We start from the raw sequence: 24166 nt of genomic DNA on the forward strand, positions 1-24166 counted from the left end.
ACATCCCACTCCCTATTGAATTTTTCATCGGTAACATCTCGGAACCTTGCTGATAATCTGGATAGTTCTGCATATTCCCTCAATTTGTTTTGCCAGTCTAATTTGGATGGGATAGTTTCTCCTTTCCAACCTTTTGCAATTAAAATCCTGGCTGCATTTCATGTATGCTACAGTAGCAGCCAGAATTTGTATAGAATTCAATCAAATCTTCACAGTAACGTAGAATCTATACACCTGTTATTGGCCCTAAGATAACAAATCACAATAAATATAAAATGTACCCCTTATGGAACAAAAGGCTACATAGACGTATGAAAGTTTCTCACTAATTGTATAAGTGGTGGTGCTGACAGACAGGAAAGAAAGGGGGTCACCAAAAACCCCAGGATCTCATAGGAACATAGGAAGCTGGCTTATATGGAGTCAGACCACTAGTCTATCTAGTTCAGTTTTGTCTACACTGGCTGGCAGTGGTTTTCCGGGTTTTCAGGCAGGGATCTCTCCCAGTCATACCTGGAGATGCTGGAGATTGAACTCAGCAGGCAAGGAAGATGTTCTACCATTGAACTACAGCACTTTCCCACTAACTCAATAATCTTTCATTCTCCCACCACCAAAAAGCCTTGGCTTCCAAACTACTCTTATTAATCTTCCTGCCCTCAACTTCTGGTCTGTGCTCCGTTCCTTTGGTTGCCTATCCTACCCCTAAAAGGTAAATTTTGGGGGAAATTAGAGAGACCAGTAGTGAGATATATTAAGAGACATTCCAGTAAAGGAAGAGAACAATGAAAAATGCAGCAATTCATGACTAACATAAATGAGGGGGTCAGACATTATTTTTGTTATCACAATATGCTTTGGTTCTGAGTTTCATTTACTGGCTATTTACAACAAATTACACGACCACATTAATTTCATCCCTCTTCTTTCCATCGTGGTACTAGATTAATTATACCTAAATATCAACTTTATTAGTCATGCTTCATGGTTGTGGAATTCATCAGTTGTGCAATTAATTCAACGCATGAAATCAGATATGGGCATTCTGTTTGCCGTCACATTTCCCAAGTCTGTGAAACATTATTTTGTATGGAAATGGAATAGGGAGGCACATTTATTTTTATTTTTTTAGCATTTTAGGTCTCTTCAGTGGAGGTTTCCATAACTGAATTACCTCACACAATAGATCGCCTAATTTGCCTTTGGTCTGATCCAGCAAGGCTCTTATAATGAAGTTGAATGGTAAAATATTCAAGAAGAAACGCTTCTTCACACAACGTATAGTTAAACTATGGAATTCTCTGCTACCAGATGTACTGATGGCCACCAACTTAGAAAGATTCAAAATGGGATTAGACCAGGGTTTCCCAAACTTGGGTCTCCAGCTGTTTTTGGACTACAATTCCCATCATCCCTAGCTAGCAGGACCAGTGGTACTATCAAACACGAATCAGATGGGTAGTTATTTTTTAATGCTTAATGTAAATGAGAAAAACCCTGCTAGATCAGATCAAGTTATCGCAGTAGTGAATCAAGGCTGGGTACACACCGTCACTTCCTTCAAAGCACCCTGGGAACTGTTTGTTTAGGGTGCTGGGAATTGTATCTCTGTGTGGGGTAAACTGCAGTTCCCAAGATTCTTTGGTGATAGTCATGTACTTTAAATATATGGTGTATGGACAGTCCATGGGAAGCTGGCAAGCAGGACCTGAGTACAATAGCAGTCTCCACTTACGGAAAAAGAGGGTGGAAGAGAGGGAAAGGTAAGATTCAACAGGAAATCGAGATGAGGCCAGAATGACTGCAGAAGGCCACATGGTAAGCATAGCTTTGCCTTTTACAGCACTTGGTATTTTCCCTGCCCTCTATGCTAAGAATTAACACTACAGTATACTCACATCACTGAGCTGTCGGGTCACTTTCCTGGCAAGCTCCACATCAGGTGGGTCTGGCAGAGAAGTGTATTTAGCTTTGCGTTCATCGTGCCCCTTTTTGTAGACAATCTGAAATAACAGGGACAGACAAGACTTGCTTGTTACAACAAGGAAGACATTCACTCTTGCTTTCTCTTAACACGGCTATTCACAGAGGAGCTAGCTTGCACTCACTAGTAAAATAAAGGCAATCAAATTAGCACCACTGCTCTATAGCGTTTGGCAATCCCAAGCAGGTTTACTCTGAAGTAAGTCTCAGTAATGTCAGGGAGCAAAAGTGCTTAGGATTGCAGCTGCATGCTACTTGAAGGACAAGTTATCCTTACTTTTCAGCTTAGGAAGAGAACACCCACCCACACCCTCATGCTGACTAAAGTATCTTAATGATCCTATCAAGTGCTTGCCGCCTGAAGCGTGTTAAACACAGACTCCCTTATCCAACAACACAGGTCCACATCGCACTAGCAGGATCTCGGTACTTACATCACTGAGGGACTTTTGCGCCTGTGCTACTCTCCTTAGTTCGGGGCTGTCGTCATAAGGGTAGAATAATGCTTTGTCCGATTCCCAGTCTTCGGTGTATCGTTTCTTAGAGGAAGGGAAGCAACAACACGTTCCATTTGGGAAACGTAAGCTGAATGAAGGAGGCACCAAATGAATGGGGAAATAATACAGGGCCTTTCAGGGCCTGGCCTACCTTGCTGTACATTTCGGAAGCTTTTACAGCCTGCACAAACTCGGGAGCATCAGGGGGGAGCAGGTACTTTTCCTTATTCTCTTCCCAGTTCTGTTTGTATAACACCTAGAGAGACAAACCGGCAAGGTTAAGGGAAGCACCTCTGTTTGTTCACCTAAAGCCTATGCTCTGGACATTTTACAGCCAAATATCCCCCTAAAGAAGAAGAATAAATTCAGTGGCAGCTTCACAAATGTGGAATTTACTCCCCAGAGAGATTTACCATATCTGCCCCATTCCTGTTTTTCAGACTTACCTTGCTAACTTGCTGGGAGACCTTCTTTGCGTGTTCTATGTCTCTTGCTTGTCCATCCACGTGACAGTTAGTCTTTGCCGCTTCACCAGCCATGCGATATTTAACCTACAGAAACCACATATACAGAATAGGGAACCCATAATTAACAGCATATACAACAGATACATGTGTCTAGAATAACATTGCAAAGGTAAAAAGCTCCCTGATACCAAGATGAGGGATGTACTGAAATACAGGTAAGTTGGTTTTAATTAGGAATTAAAGTGTTGTGAGACTGACGGAAGTCCAAAGAACAAAAGAATATGAAAAATGAAATACCTAAGAAGTGTTAGCTTCTTAGGAAAACAGACGATATGTAAGAGGTAACTGTTTAAAGTGTATGTATTTGGTTTGCAAAGTCTTATGAATTAACGCTGTTCCATCTATGATTTTTTCTTACCTTCATTAAGATTTAATTGTATTAGTTTATGTAATTTATTTAAATTTCTGCTTTTCTTCTTTTCTTTTTTTGTTCTTTGTAACCTTTTAAAATTATTTTTCTTCTTTTCACGTTTAAAAGTTTTGATCTGTATGTATTTGCAATATAACTCAATAAAACTAAAACACAAAAAAAACAGATACATGCATCACCATGTTTTACGAGCGTGGACATTTTAAGCACCTGGAAATGTCCACTTCCAACTATACCTTTAAGCGAAAGTGGAGGCTTCATCAGGGATGCCCAGGTATGAATGTGCATCTCAATACAGGTGCGTTATCGGAGTGCACATCAGCACCCAGCCTGTGTTTGCCAATCTTGGACCACAGTGCCTCAATGCCCACATTTCCTTTATTGAATAAGAACATGTGTATGTTTGTAGGTGGGTGGGTGGGTCTGTGGGTGTCACTGGTCAAAAAGGCTTTTACTCCTCCCTCCTTGACTCACAGGTATCTAGGCATTTAATCTGAATCCTAGAATTTCTAGCTTGATGCCGAGTCTGCATTTTGCTATGCCAAGAATCTTAGCAACATTTCTTCTAAGGTTCCAGATTGGCTTACTGTAACTTTATCCGTGTGGCTCCTGCCTTCCTCACTAGAATTAAAATAGCTTCAGAGAGGCACAGCTCACTGCTTAAATACTCTGACAGCCCTGGCACTTACCTCACTAAGCTGGTCCTGGGCTTTCTTGATTCTTCGAAGTTCAGGGGTGTCACTTGTGATTGCATATGGCTTCCCTCTCTCCTTCTCAAACTTCTCTTTGTACTTGTTCTGGAAGGGAAAACAGAGCAAAATGAGGACAGAGTCAACATGCTATCAAGCTCTTATTGTGAATCCTCTGGAAACTGTGGAAATGCTTTCACCTGAAGATTTTAAGTGGTATTTATAGAGACATTCTATGTACCCCCAAGGAGAGAAATACAAGCCTAGTGTGAAAGATGGTTTAAAGCAGGAAGAGGCAACCTGTGTCTTCTATTTCCCTAAGTAGTGCTCTGGGGGGCAGAAATTAATTTTGTTCATCAAATTTTAGGCTTTATGGCAGGGATAGAAATGTTGTGCGGATGCCAATATTATTTTGAAATTAGCTCTGTGGAGGGGAGGCCAGACCTCCTCCCTCCTTCCACACTCTTAGAGTGGATAAATCATGGTTACCAATATTTACTACACTGAAAATAACAGGTGAGCATCATTTGTAATGTTGCTAGCTATAATATTCATTAAAAAAAACAAGCAAAGATTTCTAAATTGAAAACAACTGAGTTTTTTTTAAAAAAAACAACAACCATGTACAACGCAAATATAAAACCTCTCAAAGTTTGGACTTAGCCAAACTTGGGACTCAATTGCTTCAAATGGGAGATGCTGGAAACAACTTTTGACTTACATCACTGAAGAGCTTTTGCATTTTCGAACTGTGATCCAGGTAAGGTGTCATAAACTTTGACGTGTCCACTTTTTTCCGTACAACCTTTTTTCTGACAGGAGGAGAGGCCTTTTGAGTGGTGTCCATGGTTTCAGTAGTATGCTTTGTAGTGGTTACTGTGCGAGGACCAGATCCAGTGGTGTATGTTGTCTCCGTGATCTCCGTAATTATCTAGGAATGTGGGGGAAGTATTATGGGTTTCAATTAGCACATTGGAATAGCTGTAGAACCTTTTATTACTACCATCACTTTATGGTTTATTATTAAATTTGTTAGTCGCTTTTTCTCGCCCAGGGCAGCTCAAAGCAACTTGCAATCAGCCAAACTTTTATCTCCTCTTCATTTATTTATTTTAAAGTTTCTATAATATACAGTGGCCTGGTCCTCATGTCACATTAAATTATAGTTAGAACAAAGCATGGTTTAATGTAAACAAGCAGTGTGCTGGTGCATGCTGCTGAAATTAAAGGTGTTGCACTCAGAGGCGGAGCTAGCTGCTCCGGCCCCCAGAGTGGCACACATGCTGTGCACCTGGGGTTGGGGCCACAGAGGCAGGGCAAGCGTCCCAGGGGGCAGAGTGAGTGTCTCAGGGAGGCGCTACCCACAGCGAGCGTCCCAGGGGACAAGACACCCAGAGGGACGAAGCGAGCGGCGCATGGCGGGCTGCTTCCTGGGCGGGAAGGAGGGAGCTGTGCCGCTTTGTCAGCAGCCTTCCTCCCTTCCCTCTTCCTTTTGACAGCTTGGGGGAGGCTCCCCCCCCCCAGGAAGCAGGCCAGGAGCGGGGGGCAATGGTGCGCCACCCACCTGTGACTCCCAAGCCTCCCCTGAGCTGTCAGAATGAAGGGGGAAGGCCACCGGCAAGGCGGCTCAGCTCCGCCCCTTCCCTAAATGGCTTGGGGTAGGCTTGGGAGTCGCGGGTGGGCAGCCTGCCGAATGTCACCCCCCTCAGTGATGACACCCGGGGCGGTTTTTTGGCCTACAACTCCCATGATCCCTAGCTAGCAGGACCAGTGGTCAGGGATGATGGGAACTGTAGTCTCAAAACATCTGGAGGGCAGAGTTTGAAGACGCCTGAGTTAGCATCTGCACAGGTCACCCGGTCACAATCTTCCCCACAGTGGAGAATTTAAATTGCAGTAATTATTTTTTGAATTTGCATAAAATTTACACATATAAATTAGCATATGCAAATATTATGCAAATATGTGCCCTTTTACCCTCTTTTATGGTGGTGCATTTGTTCTTTTGTAGGGAGATTTATAAGTGGCCACCCTATCCGGACAGTGTATTTGCAATAGCTTTTGTAGGGTCAATTCACTCAGAAGCTGCAGAATCTATCACCATGACTGCAGAGATCACTGCTAGAATTTTCAGGGTATTCACAAATATTTTGATTCACATTCTGTGTGTGAATGTGTCAGATAGGACTGATGGGAAGCATCAGCCATGATTTAGCAATGCTGTGGTGCAGGACACAATGAGGTATGACACTGCAGCCAGATGGGCTGGGTATAAATAATGAAATTATTATTATTATTATTATTATTATTATTACATTGGCCCCCCAACATAAGTCCCTCTTCCATTTGAGGAATGCCTTAATGTGCTTATTATATTAACATGACACACATCACCCAAGCTGTTTCCATGAGAAACAGGTTGGCTGTTCAAAAGGTTGACTGTTTTCTAAATAAAGGTTTCTGGTTATTCACCGCCGGGGTTGGATTTCATAAGAGTTTTTCACACCGCCATTGCACACAGAGAACTCCCACTGACGTCAAGAGGAATTTTGAATGTGGATCAGTGATGGGGTAGTCTCAGAGGGCAGAAACACCCTTAAAACTGTTATACTTTGGAATAACCTTTAGTAAGATTAAAATGAGTGAGATTACACCAGAATACATGATCAGAGAATCGCTAAACAAGAATAATCAGTGTCTCTGCAAGATGTATATGAGGTCATTTTTAAAAAAAAATTGTATAAGGCTAACTTTACTTCATAAAACTGAAGCAGCATATATATAATTTACCTGAATGTGATAGATATATATAGTACACAACATATTAGCTTTTTGTTGTTGTTGCTTACTCATGTTTTAAACATGGTTAGATTCTAAATAAAAACAGCAATAAAATAAATTTCAGAAATTATTTTAAGTATCTATTATTAAACTTTTTATAAAATACTTTATTTTTTCTAAAAGTGCCAACCCATCATAGGAAACAAAAATAACATCGGTGCAGCTAGCAGTGGATTATAAAAACATGTCTGCTTTAGGATAACATCTCAGGCAGATTCAGCTACCCTGTATAAGCTACACAGCTTTCTGTAAGTGGAGAAATTTCCATGCATATTAGCTTATTATGTGTTGTTCTTATTTTATAGATTCTGTTTTACTTGCAGAACTCTTCCACCCTCTCCACATGTTACTGAAAGCCTGAAGAAATATTTCATCTTGTAAAGATTTAAAACAGAAACATTTGGAGAATCGATTAAATCAATTTTTTTAATATAAATTCTGCAGATCATGAAGATGCGCCATCACATAAACAAGAAACAAAAGATAGGAACGTAAGATTGGGGTGTGCATGATGAAAATGGATGACACCACACAATGAATGGATACAGGACTGATGTGGACAGGTATAAAAGTAGGCAGGAAGAAGACTTTGGTAAATCTCTTATTTTGAATCTATTCCATTCCTCTTTTAAATGACATTTTTCATTTCATGGTTCTTAAGGAATACTGTTCACTGTTGAAGCACTGCTATCATTTTATCAACGTGACAGGTATAGTCATAACCACTAAAGCCCATGAAATATTAGTTAATGATTTTTCTGGGATGCAGATTGTACTCTGAATCTGCATCCATCCAAAGGGAAGCAAGAAAAACCTAATCTAATAGCATACAAAGCACTGAGCATAATAACAACTACAGGAGCAAAAGAATACAATGCCATTAGAGCCCTTTGCAAATTAATGCCATCCACACAGCATCAGGGGAGAAAAGTACTTCTTTGAATATTGTGTTAATACTCTGCGTTAATAATCAAGCCATATTTCTTGATTAAGTCATTGGTCACTGGATGAATTTCACATCCTAGTGGGTTATTATGTGGGAACACATAAAACCCTGGAAAAGCATTAAAAATAACGAAACAAGGGGTTTGTGCATAAAACAGAGGCTTTTACCTCTCCCGGTTCACCCTCAATGACCTCCTCTTCAATGTAGTACTATAAACAAAGGAGAGACCTTGTTATTTTTCACAATATCATTCACAAAGAGACGCATCTTTTCCTTTGACTCAAAGAATAAAAAGTAGGGCTGAAGAAATGTTTTGGTAGTAGAGGTAACGTTCTGCTGGAAAATTCTTGAAGATTCCCACCAGCAAAGGAACAGGTGAAGGTTTACAAACATTCGTTTCACTGCAGCAAAGAGCAATTCATGAACATAAGTAGGTTTTCAAGGTCAGATCACCCTCAACAAATATGCAAAAGGCTGTAGCAAGTGTGAAATACCTTGTCTCCCAGCAGCTTAGGTTTTGGACACTGTACAGAGCCCCATCTAAGGACCCATGACTGTATACCTCTAGCTAGACTTGCAGAGTTTCCTATACACATACACTCGGCTGAAGCCCCATTTCCCATGGGGTACTAGTTTTTTTAATGGGGAGGAAGACGTATTCAAAAAATTCAAATGTCAGCTCTTGGAAATAGTCAGGAAAACATACCAGCAGGTTGCACAATTGAAGTTGGTTTAGAGCTCTTGAGCCACCAACTCAATCCCTTCACCCCAATTGGTCTTTTTTGTAATAAAGAAAGTGACAGGAAAGTGCACAGGATAGTGTGAGATAACCCTTGTTTGATGCAATGTGAGTCAACCTAACCACAAACAAATCAGAATGAATGTTCAGTAAATTGCTGGTGTCATCTAATCTCCCTGCAAACAGTCAGGATGAATGATCAATGAGCCTAAAGGTGCATTCGTACCTTCGATTCATTTCTTCTATGTATGTCGTGAACTAATCTCATTAATACTCCATGAAGTATCCAGTATTGCAGCTGACTATGTCAGGCCTGAACTGAGTTCCCATAGGGATCAGGGACTCATATTTCATATGGAACAAATCCAGTATCTGTAAAGGTTCAGCCTCAACATCCATTTGCCAGCCCAGAAATAAAAATGATGAGTTAGGACTGGTATTGGGGCTTGCCTACTCCACTTCCACCTTTTCCTTAAAATGACCCTCTGGCAAAACCGATTGCTGGCAAAGGTTTTAAATATGGAAACTGCAATAACCTTTAAAAGGCCCAAATCAACATTTTTGACTTCATGAGGGAAAAGGTGTATGGTTGATCTCCCCTAAGATTAATCATGAACTGGAAATGTATCTGGAGTATTCTATTGTCCATACAGTGAAGAAGCCCCACCATGTAAAATTTAAGCATTATATCCTTACTGCATAGACTTAATAAAATAGAAACCATGGCCTCCAGAATCTTGTTAACCTAACCAAATCTAATCACAACTTCTAGGCAATCCCCATGGAAATGATCCCAATAGTAACATGCCCAAATTCCTTTAGTACTATCAGTATGTCATTCTTCGTGCTAAAGAGCTACCCTAAAACTGTGAGAGAAATCAATTAGCCAACAACTACTCAAAGCTTACCCAGTGCAGATTATGCAGGTCCAAACTCCTATTCATGTGAACAGCTCTCTAGGTCTGCATTTTCATTTGCATTCCATAGTACCAACATAGAATGAGAGTAGTTTGGAGTGTGGACTCTCACAAATGCAGTCAGTCAAGTATGTCCAAAACTGAACAAAGATCCGAAAGAGCCAAAAATGCTTAACTGGAACATGTTTTTGTCAGCAACCCTAGGACTGAATTTGTTTTATTGTCGCAAGTGTTGCTGATTTATAACTTCTGTCTTGGTGTATAAAATCCAATTTGTATACATATTGCTAATGGGCCTGCTCTAACTCTTAAAAGATCCTTCAAAATTATTTCCCAAAGCTGATCCACAGCATTATCAAGATAAAACCTATCACTGATAGTGGCAACCAGCATCTTTTCAGACATTTGAGTGATAGGGCTTGCATTAATCAACATCTCAGTGCATCTCAGTTTCAAACTTCACTCAATATCGCAAGTGTTCATTGAGAATCACCACACATCTTTAAAGTTATTTGTATCATTTCATGTATGGTATATTCTGGTGAAACTGAGGCATAGCTGATGATATACTATAGATGACGCAAGAGCCACTATGATCTATTTTTGTATCTCTCATCCACAGTATGACATGGTCACCCACATTTAAATTGATATAGATATAAATAGATTATTAGACTTGTAGCTAAGTCCAGATGCCTCTCTACTGGGCTATACATGCTCTCAGTATTATAAATCGCATTACATCAAACTGAACATTCATTATTCATTATTTGTGTCTTATGGATTGTCAATTTATGAGTGATTTTCTATTGTTGATTCATTTGGTTTGCGTGCTTGCTGCAACCAAATGTATAGGTTTATATGCTGTGAGTTTTTATTGGTTTTTTGTTCTTCTTTGATATGGAAAGTCTTAAAAAACTGATCTTAAAAGCCCCCCCCAATAGAATATAGAGCAGGGATGGAGAATCTCAGACTCGTTGTCCAATTATGACCCTTCACATTTCCATGGACCACATTAGCCCAAGGTGAAGTCTGAAGAAACTGGCCACCTAAAGGCAGTGTCCACCATTGCCAACACCAGCAGCTGATGAATGCTTTTGCAAATAACTTTGTTCCAGAAGAAAAATGTGCTTGTTTCCCAAGCTGCAAATGCCACCGTGTGCCTGGGTGGGTTACAAGAACAGACGGAGTGAATTCTCCCCCTGGCTTTTTCTTCACAGCCTGCCAATGGTACTTGGCAGTAAAAGAGAATGTAGATGGAGAGAGGGAAGAGAGCTTCACTGTGTATGCATGTGCCTGTAAGAATGCTGTACTAATTCTATTTATAAATGAGAATATATGCATAGGCATGGGAATTCATAAGCAGATGTGCATGTAGTTGTCAGAGAGCTTGTGAGAAACTATATGTGTGCCATCATAGGAGCACAACCATACGTTTTTTCCTTGTGGTCTACTGGCCAGCTTCAGAATGGTAGCATAGGCCCTTTACTAAGAAGAAAGGTTTCCTATCTCTGACCTACAGGTTCTGCATAAACCAGTAGAGCCAGATGTCCCAAACAAAATGTTCACGCAAAGAATCATCCATGACATGCCCTTGGATTTTGGCTCCTTGAGAGCAAATGCTTCATTGCTCAGCAATATGTTAAATTTGTTTCTGAGCATGAATCTGTTTCGCCCAGAGTTAAAACATGAGAGTAATGTATAACTGGCAAGCAATGATGAAGACCAGAGCTATTTTTAATGTTTCTGGAAAGGGCTAGGCAGCTTTAAACTAATACCAGATGCAATTGTTGCCATTTTATTTATAATGTTTTAGTCCAGCTATGAATATCTCAAGAAAGAAGTGGGGGGAAAGAGAGACAGACATCTGGAGAAACAAGCCCACATAGGCACAATTCAAAGTCAATTAAAAATGACACTGTGAAATAGAGAACAATTATTAGTCTAATGAGAAACGCACAGTGATGAGAGAACAGACAGGAATACCAGATATTATGACATGGAAGGTATGAATATGTGAAAAAAATACGACAGCTTTTGCCACTGCAACAAAGGAAAATATTATGGTCAAAGATACCCTTGATTGTGACACTTGTCATCGATAACATACAATAGATAATACTATTACAGCAGAATTGACTGGCTTGTATCTAAGTCATATGCAGAGTAGACACATTGGAATAAATGAACTTAAGTTAGTCATGCCCATTGATTTTGACGGGTCTACTTTGAATATAACATAGTTGGACACAACCCTATAAAACCTTTATACAACATATCCAAACTCACAGGCAATATGTACAGTGAGCTTCAACCCCCAATTGTTGGCACGGTGTGGGTAGTGGTCATGGCTCATATGTATTAGATGACATTGAGTCAAAACCACATAGGAAGCTGTCTTGGCCCATTGGCCCATCAAGCTCATTTATTGTCTACACTAGCTAGCCATGGTTTCTCTAGGGTTTAAGATAGGAGTATTACCTAGAGAGGCCTTGAACCTTGAACATGCAAAGCACATGCTCTACCTCTGAACTATGTTTCCTTTCCCAAACACACCCATTGAGAAAACCCAGTGATTACAAGGAATTTGCATATGGGTGTTGTTTGCAACTCATGGCTGGGACTTGAATCTAAAAAACTACATAAAGATCCAGGAAGCCCTTGATAGGCAGCCAAAATCCTGCTGCCTATGAACAAATAGCCATGGCCAAACTAGATCACTGACCTTAATGCCCATTCTGCTCAATAATAATATCATTAAATAATGGGAATTCCATGATCAACTACATAGAACTTTTGCAAATATTTAACTCAGATTGAAGGCTAAGGGTTGGTGAGGGAACTAAGATGGGCATCATTGCCATCATTTTCTCCTCATGCTGCATTTACTTCACAGCTGCAAGAGGTCAGCCATATACATACATACTTCTAAAAATGGCCAGTCAGAATACTGAATCTGGAGACAGTCACATTTTAGAAGCAGCAATCTCAGGTTCCTGACTTGCTATTAGTTGTTGGTGTTTCCTCTAAGCAATAACTTAACCCACATTTCTCGAGACAAAAGAATTGAGGAAGTCAAAATGTTTGGGGTCTTACCTCCACAACCTCCTCATATTCTTCTTCTTCCATCTTTGCAGAGTGTTTTTCCCACTACTCGCTGGCCACAAGAGAGGTGGAAAAATGAACATCAGCGCAATGAACTCAATGCCACAGAGCATTAGCAATCAAAGAGAGGCATCCAAATAATGTACCCGTCAGCGCAAGGATTTACCCCTGTCCCCCTCTCCTCCTCTTGCACACCCTCTAAATCTCTTTGAGGGGTTTCCCCAACGCCCCAGAACAGATTTACAGGGCACACACAAGATGAGGAGAGGGGAAAGCTCCATTGCACAAGTGTAAATCCTTGCCTGGTGAGACTTGTTAGCTGGATACCACCCAAAACTAGGATATGCGTGGATTTTGTTATGCTGTTAAAATATCAGACTAATATAAATATACAGTATCTTATGAGAGAGAGAAAAAGGAAGAAGAAAATATGGTATCATTGCAAAAAGAAAAAAAAAGTTACTAGTTGGATCCCATGTTAGTTCTACTCGTAGTGGACCCATTAAAATGAATGGGCGTGATCAATTTAGGGCCATTAATTTCAGTGGGTCTCCTTTGAGCAGAACTTGGTTGACTGCAACTCAATATTGCAAAGCATTGCAAAGCATCTTTCTACTTAGTTTCCAAACCATACAATTACCAACTGTCTTTCCAAAACTATATAAAAGAACATACCGTATTTTTTGTCCCATAGGACGCTCCATCCCATAGGACGCACCTAGTTTTTTGGAGGTTGGGGAACAGGTTGGGGAACAGCGGGATGGCGGCGCTGCGCCTCCCCGCTGTCCCCCGAGCTTGTGGGGCTGGCCGATGTCTGCCCAGTGCGAGGGGCGCTCTGCTTCAGGGCGCCCCGTGCAGCAGGCTGCTATCCGCAGCGTGGGGAGCCCTACAGGAACTCCCACAGGGCTCCCCACGCTGCGGATGTCTGCCGGGCGTGCGGGGCGCTCTGCTTCAGGGCGCCCTGCGCGCCCGGCGGCAGGCTGCTATCCGCAGCCTGGGGAGCCCTGCGGGAGTTCCCACAGGGCTGTCTAGGCTGCGGATAGCAGGCTGTTTCCCGGAGCGCCGGGCGCGCTGAAAGCAGAGCGCCCGGCACTTCGGGAACACATCCGCAGCCTAGGCAGCCCTGCGGGAGTTCCCACAGGGCTCCCCAGGCTGCAGATAGCAGCCTGCCGCCCGGCGCGCAGGTCACCCTGAAGCAGAGCGGATGTCTGCCGGGCGCGCGGGGCGCTCTGCTAGGCTGCGGATGTGTTCCTGAAGCGCCAGGCGCTCTGCTTTCGGGGTGCCCGGCACTCCGGGAAGCAGGCTGCTATCCGCAGCCTACACAGCCCTGCGGGAACTCCCGCAGGGCTGCCTAGGCTGCGGATGTCTTCCTGAAGCCTGGAGAGCGAGAGGGGTCGGTGCGCACCGACCCCTCTCGCTCTCCAAGCTTCAGCAAAAGCCTGCATTCGCCCCATAGGATGCACCCAGATTTCCCCTTCATTTTTGGAGGGGAAAACGTGCACCCTATGGGGCGAAAAATACGGTAATTGTTTTTAAAATTAGACACTGGATTGCCTTAGTTCTTCCTTCTATATAATTTTCTCAGTTATAACTATATCTCATAGTCTATATCAGCACTGGGCAGAAAGCATATCAGAGAGATCTCTGGGTGATTTGTAGTAGATCGGCAATTGTTTTTGATACACAATGGTTCAACAACAGCAATAACAAAGTGAGTTCCACCCCACCCCCCAAATGAGGTGCCTGAAATGAAGAAAGCTCATCGGGAGGGGACTTTTATGCAAATGGACTGTGAGCTCGGTTTGGTTTTGGTACTGAAAGCAAATTCCTAGGCTTGGAATGTACGCTCTGTTCTTTCATTTGAACAACATGGGAGGAATTCAACACCATGCTAAGGCGATTGTTCCATCAAGGCAAGCATTTTGGCTTGCCAGACAGAACAACCCCCCTCTCCCCACCCCCTACACACTGTTCCAAGGGTTCTTCCAATTTTAGGGGTGCAGGGGAAGGAAGCCACACTGTGGAAGCAGAAGCCCTTGCACAGGGTTTCCACTGACACAACTCTTTAGTTTAATCCCACCCTATATTTTTTGCATATGGTTGGTAGATCTTGGGTTCTAGTGAAAAAAAACCCAACACACAGTGGACCTCATATGCCTGAAGTCCGCCCACCCCAACTCTAGGCTACCAATTTTTAATTGTTGAAACTCTGTCCTCTTTTCATACATCAGCCTTGCATATTTCTGGTGCTACTAAGTTGCATTATGAAAGTTACCTTTCACTTTTTGGCCTGTTCAAGAGTACAAGCAACATGGGATGGAGAAGGGGTATGTAGGGGACATGTGCCTCAGCCTGCAGCCTGTGTGCTGCACCCCAACACTGGACAGAAAGATTCAAAGAGGAGTTCTAAGCACATAGAGATAAATGCACTTAGAAACCTCCAACACAGTAAGGAACCCTGATAATGCAGGATTCCCAGTCACATCAAAGCTTTTAACTGCATTGAGTTGAATATAACTAAAAGCTTACTTCAGATCTTCTCACTCAGTTTTCAAAAGTCTCCTGTGAGTGTGAAGACACTGGGATGGGACTTGCAGATATGATGCCACTGCCCTCTTCACTCAAGAGGGCTGCTATATAAGTCAGCAACAGAATTTCACTGTTCTAGTTAGCTAGGCCCAAGGTCACCCAATGAGTTTCATGGCCCAAAGGTACTAGGTCCAGCTAAATCACACTGGCTTTTTTGGTGTCCAAACTGGAGGATTCTCCTAGTACTTAGTTCTAGTCTATTAGAATGCCAGTAAGCAAGTATGTGGAGCTAACTAAGTGAATTCAAAATTGTGTCTATTTTCTTCTGTGACTAGGACATTTGTGACATGCAAAATAGTTGAAGTATGAAGTATGTTTCTGGCCAAACAGAACACCCCATATAATAAATGTGATTCTATTTTGAAGAACTTGTGGGAAACTTTCAGTCACACCCGTAGCAATTCCCAGGCATGCATCTGTTACCTTGTGCAAGAGCCTATAGGAGGAGAGAAACAATTGGCACCTCTCTGCTGGCAGCGGCTACCAGCACAAGACAAAACACCAGCAGTGGTTAATCCACATTAATCTTTTCTGGGTGGAAATATCACATGCAGTTCTGATCCATGGGATTACAGCCATAACGCTTTGAACTTTCTCTCCAGCAACCAGAAAATAAGTGTCACAGAACATGATGTTACCAGATGGGCAGGGTATAAATAATGAAATTATTATTATTATCATTATTACTGAAGTCAAATATGCTTGCTGAAGATTTGAGATGTAGGCCTTAAGAGTCGAGAATTCTCCTATCCAGTAATGTTACACAAGCTTAGAAAAAGCCTCCTGCCTAGTCACCAAGGGTGAATATAAGTCGCCTGCAGGTGACTAGTCAAGGCGGCTTATCTAAACTAGAATAGTTAGTTCTTTCTTCCCAGCCTGCTTCCTTCTTTCAGACCATCAATGTCACACCATCATTTACATCAATATAAATGGCAGCCACTTGTTTTTATGAACAAATAACTTTTTTGGTCTTACTTGCAAGGCTGTTTTAACAATAGTCTAATTTCAGCAAACGTGCAAATTCAGCAATGTATTTCAAATGACCTTAAGTTAATGAAGTTAACTTCTGTCTTCCCACCATTGGCCTTTAAGGATTGTTTGCTTCTGTGCCTCTTTTCTTTATGTATTTTTCCTCTCAAACCTGGGAAATATAAAATGAATGAATGAATCCATTAGAACTGTGAATTCAGCAGGCCCTGCGGTGCCCTGGGTTTGCAGCCCCTTTTCTAATGCGGGCAAGGACATGAAGGTTTGCAACAGCTGCTTCCTAGTTCAAATATATTTGCCATGTAAGTTAATACCTCAGAGCGATTGGCTGGTTTTGTTTAGCTAGCTAAACAGCAATTCCTTCTGAGGCAAGTGGCAATCCAGTACTGTGGGTTAAATATAGGCTCTTTAGACACTGTCCCTTCCTAGTGCCAATTTTCTTCACTAAAGGTAGAATAAAATAAGATTTAAAAGTGGTGCCTCACCAACGAAACTTGCCAAAATTCTGAGGAAATAAAACACAAGAGCTACTTAAATAGGAGAACATTAATCTACCAAGTCCCTATGTTTTACCATCCCCAGATTACACAGCCAGGACCTTATCTCTCCTCAGTAAAACCTTATCCAATACAATCCCTTCCTGTCTTGCCTCACTGAAAATAAACAGATGCTCGAAAAATAAATGTTTATCAGCTCTTATTCTGATGGAAGTCCCAACAGGCCACAAAGTATTTGAAGAGACAAATTGGCCAAGATAAATTCTATAGAAAACGAAACAACACTTTAAAAAATGAACTTACCAGCAATATTTAAATAAATTTCCTTAGCAGCAAAGCCTCTCCAACTGTCCTCCCTCCTGAGAAACGCTGGGCAAAAGCAGCATTCATCTGATGCATCAGCTCCTAAATTATGATGTTCTTGGGGCAGCCAATCAGATTCGGTCTCGATCAAGTTTCAGATACTAAATATACAAAGTGACCCTTTGGACGGCCACCTGTTCAGCAGCGCCACAAAGGAAAGCAGCACATACTTGCCATTAGTCTGATTTCTAACCAAAACATTACAAGAGCATCAGCTCAGCCAAATTATGATTGCTGGCAAAATACGTAATATTACTGCAACAAGATTTGTACAAAAAAAATTGAGGGCAATATTGCAGGCGGGGAGCAATGCCCACCTAGAGAACGCTGTGACTTCCCTGCTCTGCATGGTTTGTGGTGGCATTCTGCCAAAGGCAGGGAGGAGTCCTAGGATTAGTCCATGAGGAGTGGGGTGCTTGGTGCCTTGTCAACCTCAGTCTATCCTCAGTCAGTCCCCACTTGCCCACCTTCTTGCTGCTTTCTCCATCCTTAGTCTCAGCATTGCGCTTTTGGGACTCAGCACAGAGTAGGATGGAGACAAAGCTTAGAACTAGTTCTCAGCCTCTCACTGGATCTGTCCCACCTACTGTTGCTTTCTGCCCAATGGACACCAGTCACCATGGCCTATTCAGCCATTCAAACGAGTGCTGTGCTGAAAATTACTTCTGCATCACTTTGTAAGAAACGTTTTATTATGAAACAGGAGAGAAACGTTTGGTGACATTCTTGCAGTTGGGGTGCAGGGTTTTGCTTGGTGGCCGAGGATACTTTTGAATTTCCTTCCTTCCGCAGTCTTCCCAGATGCCTCCATTCTTCATTCTCTGAAAACCTCATGGCATCCAACTGTCAATTGTGCCCCAAATCTCAGGCAACTGGGTGAGCTCAGGCCTCTGATGCTTTTCAAGAGTGAGTGCCTTTGGCAGACTGTCCACAGAAAAGGGACTCGGCTCTATACATCATTTCATGCAGTGTGGGAGAATGATATAGGTAAGCCAATCAATACACCTAAACACCTCTTCCTTCAACTACCCTCTCCCGACCCTCCCCAACATTGGTGTGAAATAACTGCAGTAGAACCATTGTCGTCGTTTCAATATTTTATTGCTTGGTCGGTTTGGTTTTGAACATATAAATGTACATTCATGTCATTGTAATGCTGAAAATCAATAGTATTGTTTTTTTAAAAAAAATCAGTGTGGAAAGTTTAAGGTAAAAGAAAAGGCTTCACTTAGAAAAACAAAACCAGTGACTGCTCCTATCTCAGGCACCGAATGGCCAATCACACCAGCTTCACATACTTCCATCAAAGCTTGAGGATGGTGTCATGAAATATCTCCTGCAATGTGGAGGCAGGGAGTTCAGATCAGGGAGATGGCAGACATGTTTAATGGAAAGAAAAACACACTCACTACCCCAGCCCACTGAGAATATGAAGAAATTCTAAAATGTCTGGGATAAAGAGGCAGAAAACAACAACCAGAATCCTTATTCACAGAGGCTGAAAACTTTGAGAAATCAGGGAGCTGGTTTTAGCACAGTGCTAATTCAAACCGGGCTGTATTCTGGATTCAATTGAAACATGGAGGGGAGTAGAATGATTGCTGTAGTCTATAACTTCACAGAGGGGCTGCCAGATGCAGTTTTCCATGCACGTGTAGAAACGGAGAAGCCATGGCTCATTTGTCTTCTAGCTCCCTGTCAGCTAATCTGACTTTGTAATGTAATTCAGCAATAATTTATTTCTATACTCAGTGTCAATAGCACATCTGATTGATAGCACATCTGATTGGTCAGGCTTTTCAACCTATTCATAGCAATCCTCAATGTCAAGGATGGATAACCTGCGATCCTCTATATGTTGTTGGACCACTCCAACTTCCACCATCCCTGACCATTGGCCATGCTGGCTGGAGCTAATAGGAGTAGAGTCCGACAACATTTGGAGGACCATAGGTTCCCCATATCTGCTGTAGACCATTCCCATCTTGCATTTGTTCCAATATAAACACAACTTGCTCTTGCAACTGCCACTTGGGAGCAGATAGGGATTTGGGCACATATTGAAAAGGGGAGGAGCCTCTATAAAGAGGTGGTTCCATAGTATGGATCTCAGGGTAGTTTCATCATGAGAAGGGACAAGATACTCAGAGGTTGCAACCCATGGCCTGCTCATGTGTTATGCCAGTTTCCTTTTTGTTGCACCAATGGGGTTGTACCTTAAACTCACTCCCGGAGTTTGTATTATGGACAGGTCTGGTATCATTTATCCTGAGAGCTGGAAGAGTAAAGCAGAGTGAATTTGGTGGATATGTAGGAAAATACAGGTATTCTGGGAGAGTATCCATGAGGAACTGCAAAAAATGCTAAAGATCTCTTTCAATAAAAAAACCAGAGGCCTACCTCCTGGGAATAACAGATTTGGATATTCTACAAAAGAGGAAGCATATCTTTTTATATGCGACGGCGGCAGCAAGAGTTTTGATCGCAGCAAAATGGAAGAGTAATGAAATCCCCTCTATACAAGATTGGATCCAAAAGCTGACAGAATATGCCGAATTAGATGGTTTATCAGAAAAAATAAAGAATAAATCAAAACAGGAATTTGTTTCAAAATGGGAGGTTTTCAAAGAATATCTGAAAAATAAATATAGTAGTTTAAATTCTGTTGCAGCATTCGAGGAACTTCAGTAATAGTTGCAAGGTAGATATAAGAAATTAGAGATTTATTAAGAGTAAGTTTAATTATGATAAAAGTTGGCAATAATTATGATAAAATTGGCAATAAGTAATATGAATTTGAAATATGGAATAGATGGAAGATTGGGTCTTTAGTGTTAAGACCAATAGATGTTTTATTGTTTGCTAAGAAAATTATGTGTCTATGGTTATTCTTGTGTGTAATTTGGTATTTGTGTTTTTTTTCCTTTTTTGTTGTATCAATAAAAAACTTTGTATCAATAAAAAAAAGGAAGAGTAAAGCAGACACCAGTAAGCTCTGAGTTGAAATATTGTATGAGCCGTGAATTCCGAAGTTGACTTTGAAGGAAGCCATTGTCTGTTTGCTTCACCCCGTCCATGAGCAAAGAATATTTCGGTGCTTCTTTTTGCTTAGCATAAGGAATACAACCAATCAGGGATGATTATACTCATATGCATGACGTATTCAAAATCAAGTGACCGACTTATAATGCCTGACTACGAATATCCTCTCTCACTCAACCACAATGTTAAAGCTTTACTTACATCCCAGAAGCTTCCTGATTAGCAGGTTGAGACACACACTTGAGTGACACCACAGGACTTTAAGATGCTTCAAGACAGATGCAGAACGAGCCACCCATAGCTTAAGACGTCAATAAGCATGTGCACATGGTGACCTCATAAAAGTCTTTTGAGGGATGAATTCAGTTTCCAAATTTAAGACATGGATAAAAGCATTCTCAATTACGCTAAGTTTTGTTCCAAAGTTTTCTCCCCAGATCCACCAGGAAACCCATCAGCAAGGTGAGATTTGTTCAACTGCATTCAGTCCTTCTCCTGATGACCTGTACTCCAAATAATACACTATCAGTGGTGGTCTTAATGTGAGTGGGTGGGTGCTCCTCTCCTCCACCATGACCTTCAAAACATGTGTATCACAGTCTCCCAGCCAGTAGTATCCAATGTCTTAAAGTTCCCGTTTGTATGATTTCTTGCTTCTCCCCACCAAGAGGACGTATTTATAGGATCACTTTAGGATCATGCCTAGCATTAAGGTCATGTATGTGGATGAATACATGCATCCAGTCAAACAATGAAAATTATAGGAACCTAGGAAGCTGCCTTGTACTGCATCAGACCCTTGGGTCCATATACTTCAGTAATGTTCACTCTGGCTCTCCAAGGTTTCAGTCCGAGGGCATTCCCAATCCTGTCTGGAGATGGCAAAGACTGAACCTGAAACCTACTGTATGCAAAGCAGTTGCTTGAACACTGAGCTACAATCCTTGCATTGTCAGATTTGGAAAGAATCAATCAGATCATCTAGTCCCAGGTTCAACATAGCAGCTTCGCTCTTCAAGTATCCCTGCTTACGTTTGCATTGGACAGGCAAGAGGAACCCTACTTGGGGGCCATTCATCCAGAGAAGGGACGTTTTCAGCAGGCTTGATGGAGTCCCAAGGTTTTCGGAACAAAAAACTTTTTTTGTGGGGGGGAATCAATGAGGACTGAGCATGTTCAGTGGTGATATGATGCTGAATGTCTGCTGGAAGGAAAAGTGGGAAGGGGATTGAGGAAAAGGAATGGAATGGAATGTTCTAGGAAAGGGCATGACTTGGTGGCTGGCTGGAGCACATCACACAACCTTTTGTTGTGGAACCGATTGTATTGGGACCTATTGTATCCACCTAACCCCTCATCCAGGCTTGTGGCCACCACCATATATTGTGCCTTGTAGCAGTAAATTCTCTAAATTATATGTTATGTGAAATATTTTCCTGTGTCTTTCCTGGCAATCAAATTCATTGATTGTACACCAAACATTTTCTCATCATCTTGCATAATTTTTCTTATAATCATACATCATTTTATAAAGTCTCCCTTAGTCATCTTTTTTTTCCTAAAATCGAAATCCCCAAATGCTTTTGTCTAGGGATGGGGGGCCCTTCACATCCTGCTGTAATACAACTCCCATCATCCCCAACAATTGGCTTCAGTGGATATGGCTCCGCAGGGACACAGGTTTCACCCCCCTCCTTCAGTCTATCCTCTCAGGAAATAGATCCCAACCCTCCTCTAAGTCTGATTTCTCTTTTCTGAAGCATTTCCAGCTTCATGATACCTATTTGAGGTAACATGACTAAATGATGCACCCAAACCTGAAACTTATGAACCCCTCTTTAATGCAAAACAGCCCAAAAAAGCTAAGCACAAATGCTTTGTCTAAAGTAGTTTGATTAATCAATAACTTTAATAAAACACAGATATATGTAAATAATATCAAAAACAACAAGTAGTACTAATTGCTTACCAGTTTGGTGCAGACTTATTTTTCACCCAGTCCTTATATCAGCAATTGTGTCAAAATATCTCCAGTACATTTTTCATCAAATCTTCACATGGAAGAGACTATGGAACTTCTTGAAAAATAAATTCGGAAGTGAAGGCTGAAGATCCTTTCAGAAACAAGATCCTGCAGGCTTCCCCCCGTGGCTTACTCCTAAGTAAGTGTTCTTTAACATTGGGACACCAAAACAAGCTTCATTTTATTGCTCAAGTAATAGTAGTAATTATTATTGTAATAATTAGTAGTAGTAGTACCCCGCCCATTTGACTTAGTTGCCAGCTGATAATACTATGATTTCTGTGAGCTTAAAATGCAAAACTGCATATGCTCATAATATTTGATTAGGATGTTTGACAAACTTCTCTCTCTCTCTCTCTTTAACCTATCAGGCATACAGAAACAGTTTAAAGCATGGAAAGTCTGTGTGACTAGAAGTAAATCTTTAATTGTGTGCTGCTGTCTGGTAGAAAACTATTTTCCTAGGTAAGGAATACTGCAGTTGCAGAGACAATGCAATAACTTTTCAAGATTGAGGGGAAATGAGGACTGGAAATGGGATGGAAAACACATTGATTTCATAATGAACTCTGAATAATAATGAATAATCATCTGTAGAGAGGCTGTTCTCTAGGAGCCTCTACCAACAGGTTTGATTGGAAGCAATAGGGGAAAGAGCCTCCAGCCTGGTTGTGGAATATTATTTCCAGGAATAAATAATGGAACTGTTAGAATTGCCTTCTGTACAGGAGACCAGCAGCGCCTATGCCTATTCCAATATTCACTTAAATATCAGTTTTTAATATTTTCAAGTATGCTTGCATAGCTAATGTTGTCAAACAACAACAAAAATCAAAGGTTTACAAAGTAATTACCCATTTGCTTCCATCACTATCAAGCTTCAGCTTGAATATTGAAGCAGAACTTGATAGTGGCTTAATTCTACTCAAATAAATTTAGGCTCGTAATCAAAACAGTGAAGATTTATTTTCAGTTTCCAGCAAAATACATTGCAAACTACTAGTAGCTCATATACTTCTCTTCACAGTTAACTTTTCCAGCTGAATTATTTTAAATCTTCTTAAAGAAATAAGCGTGGGATTTTGATTTTGATTTTCTAAGGCAAGGGGAAGGACTTCATGTAAAAAAATAAAAATCAAATATTAGCAAATGCACTGATATCAGGTGCTTGGTAGCCAGCTTCTACTGTTTCCCGCACCTCAGTTAAAGCTCACTAGAGACAGCCAAACCTGTGAATTTCTGTTTCTCATTTTTCCAAGTTCAACTTGCTACATTTCCACATTTAGTTAGCATTTTTTAAAAAAACTCAGTCCTAACAAAAGTTAATCTGCATTTTAATTTGCATTACTCCAATTATACACAAATCTTCAAGCAGTTTTCCCCAGGACAATGCATTTTTTTGTACATCTTCCCAAAGATGTGCATTTTTACGCACATCTTTGCACAATTCCAGAATGGAAAAATGCATGGGAAAATTCAGAGAAGCGCAAAATTTGAAGGATAGCTAGCTGCATTTTAAGTTCACATACTGCTTAGGGAAGTGTGAATTAGATACGCTTGCTATTAAACGTGAGCTAAATAAAGGGGGGGGGGACCCATCCCTATGCACACACTGAAAGTGCCCTGCAATTAACGCAGAAAAACATAAGCCTCTTTCATGCAGGAAGAACACCTTTGAGAAATTGGAAGATGGGTTTCAGCACAGCACTACATTTCTTAAGCCTTGTGCTCAGAACAAGGTTTTCTTGTGTTTTCTACAGGGTTGAGTATACTCAAGCTTCATTAAACAACACTGAAGTTATACCACTGACTCCAACAGGAAGCAAATCACACTCATTGTCCGCTTGCTGATTTTGTGGGTAAATCTTGAAGGCTCATTTGGTTTCTGGCAGAAATGTTTGGCTCTCAAGTTAAACGTAAGCAGCCAAAGTGAGCAGCTTGGTGGCTTGAAAACTGGGCTGAGGCCAACTGGATTCTGAAGCTTGCTGTTGAGCCAAAGACAGGCGAAGGTAAGAAATCTTTGGCCTAACAAATGGGGGGGGGGGCAGGAT

At 41.3% G+C, this 24166-nt stretch overlaps 1 protein-coding gene across 49 annotated transcripts in view; it reads right to left on the reverse strand.

The window, feature by feature from the left end:
- Positions 1-17133, reverse strand: part of NEB (nebulin) — a 159629-nt gene extending 142496 nt beyond the window's left edge. For 48 of the 49 annotated variants that reach the window (XM_081004288.1, XM_081004289.1, XM_081004277.1 and 45 more), the window contains exons 1-10: positions 16991-17133; positions 16248-16344; positions 12606-12666; positions 8021-8062; positions 4788-4997; positions 4067-4174; positions 2927-3031; positions 2632-2736; positions 2418-2522; positions 1899-2003 (exon numbers count right to left, since the gene is read on the reverse strand). In XM_081004288.1, coding sequence (XP_080860414.1) covers positions 1899-2003; positions 2418-2522; positions 2632-2736; positions 2927-3031; positions 4067-4174; positions 4788-4997; positions 8021-8062; positions 12606-12638 — 813 coding nt within the window. In that variant the 5' untranslated portion in view covers positions 12639-12666; positions 16248-16344; positions 16991-17133. The remainder of the gene's footprint in view (positions 1-1898; positions 2004-2417; positions 2523-2631; positions 2737-2926; positions 3032-4066; positions 4175-4787; positions 4998-8020; positions 8063-12605; positions 12667-16247; positions 16345-16990) is intronic. The other variant, XM_081004257.1, reaches the window with a different exon arrangement.
- Positions 17134-24166: the final 7033 nt, after the last annotated feature.

The sequence above is a fragment of the Podarcis pityusensis genome (assembly GCF_964106645.2).
Source record: "Podarcis pityusensis genome assembly, chromosome: 1".
NCBI lineage: Eukaryota > Metazoa > Chordata > Lepidosauria > Squamata > Lacertidae > Podarcis > Podarcis pityusensis.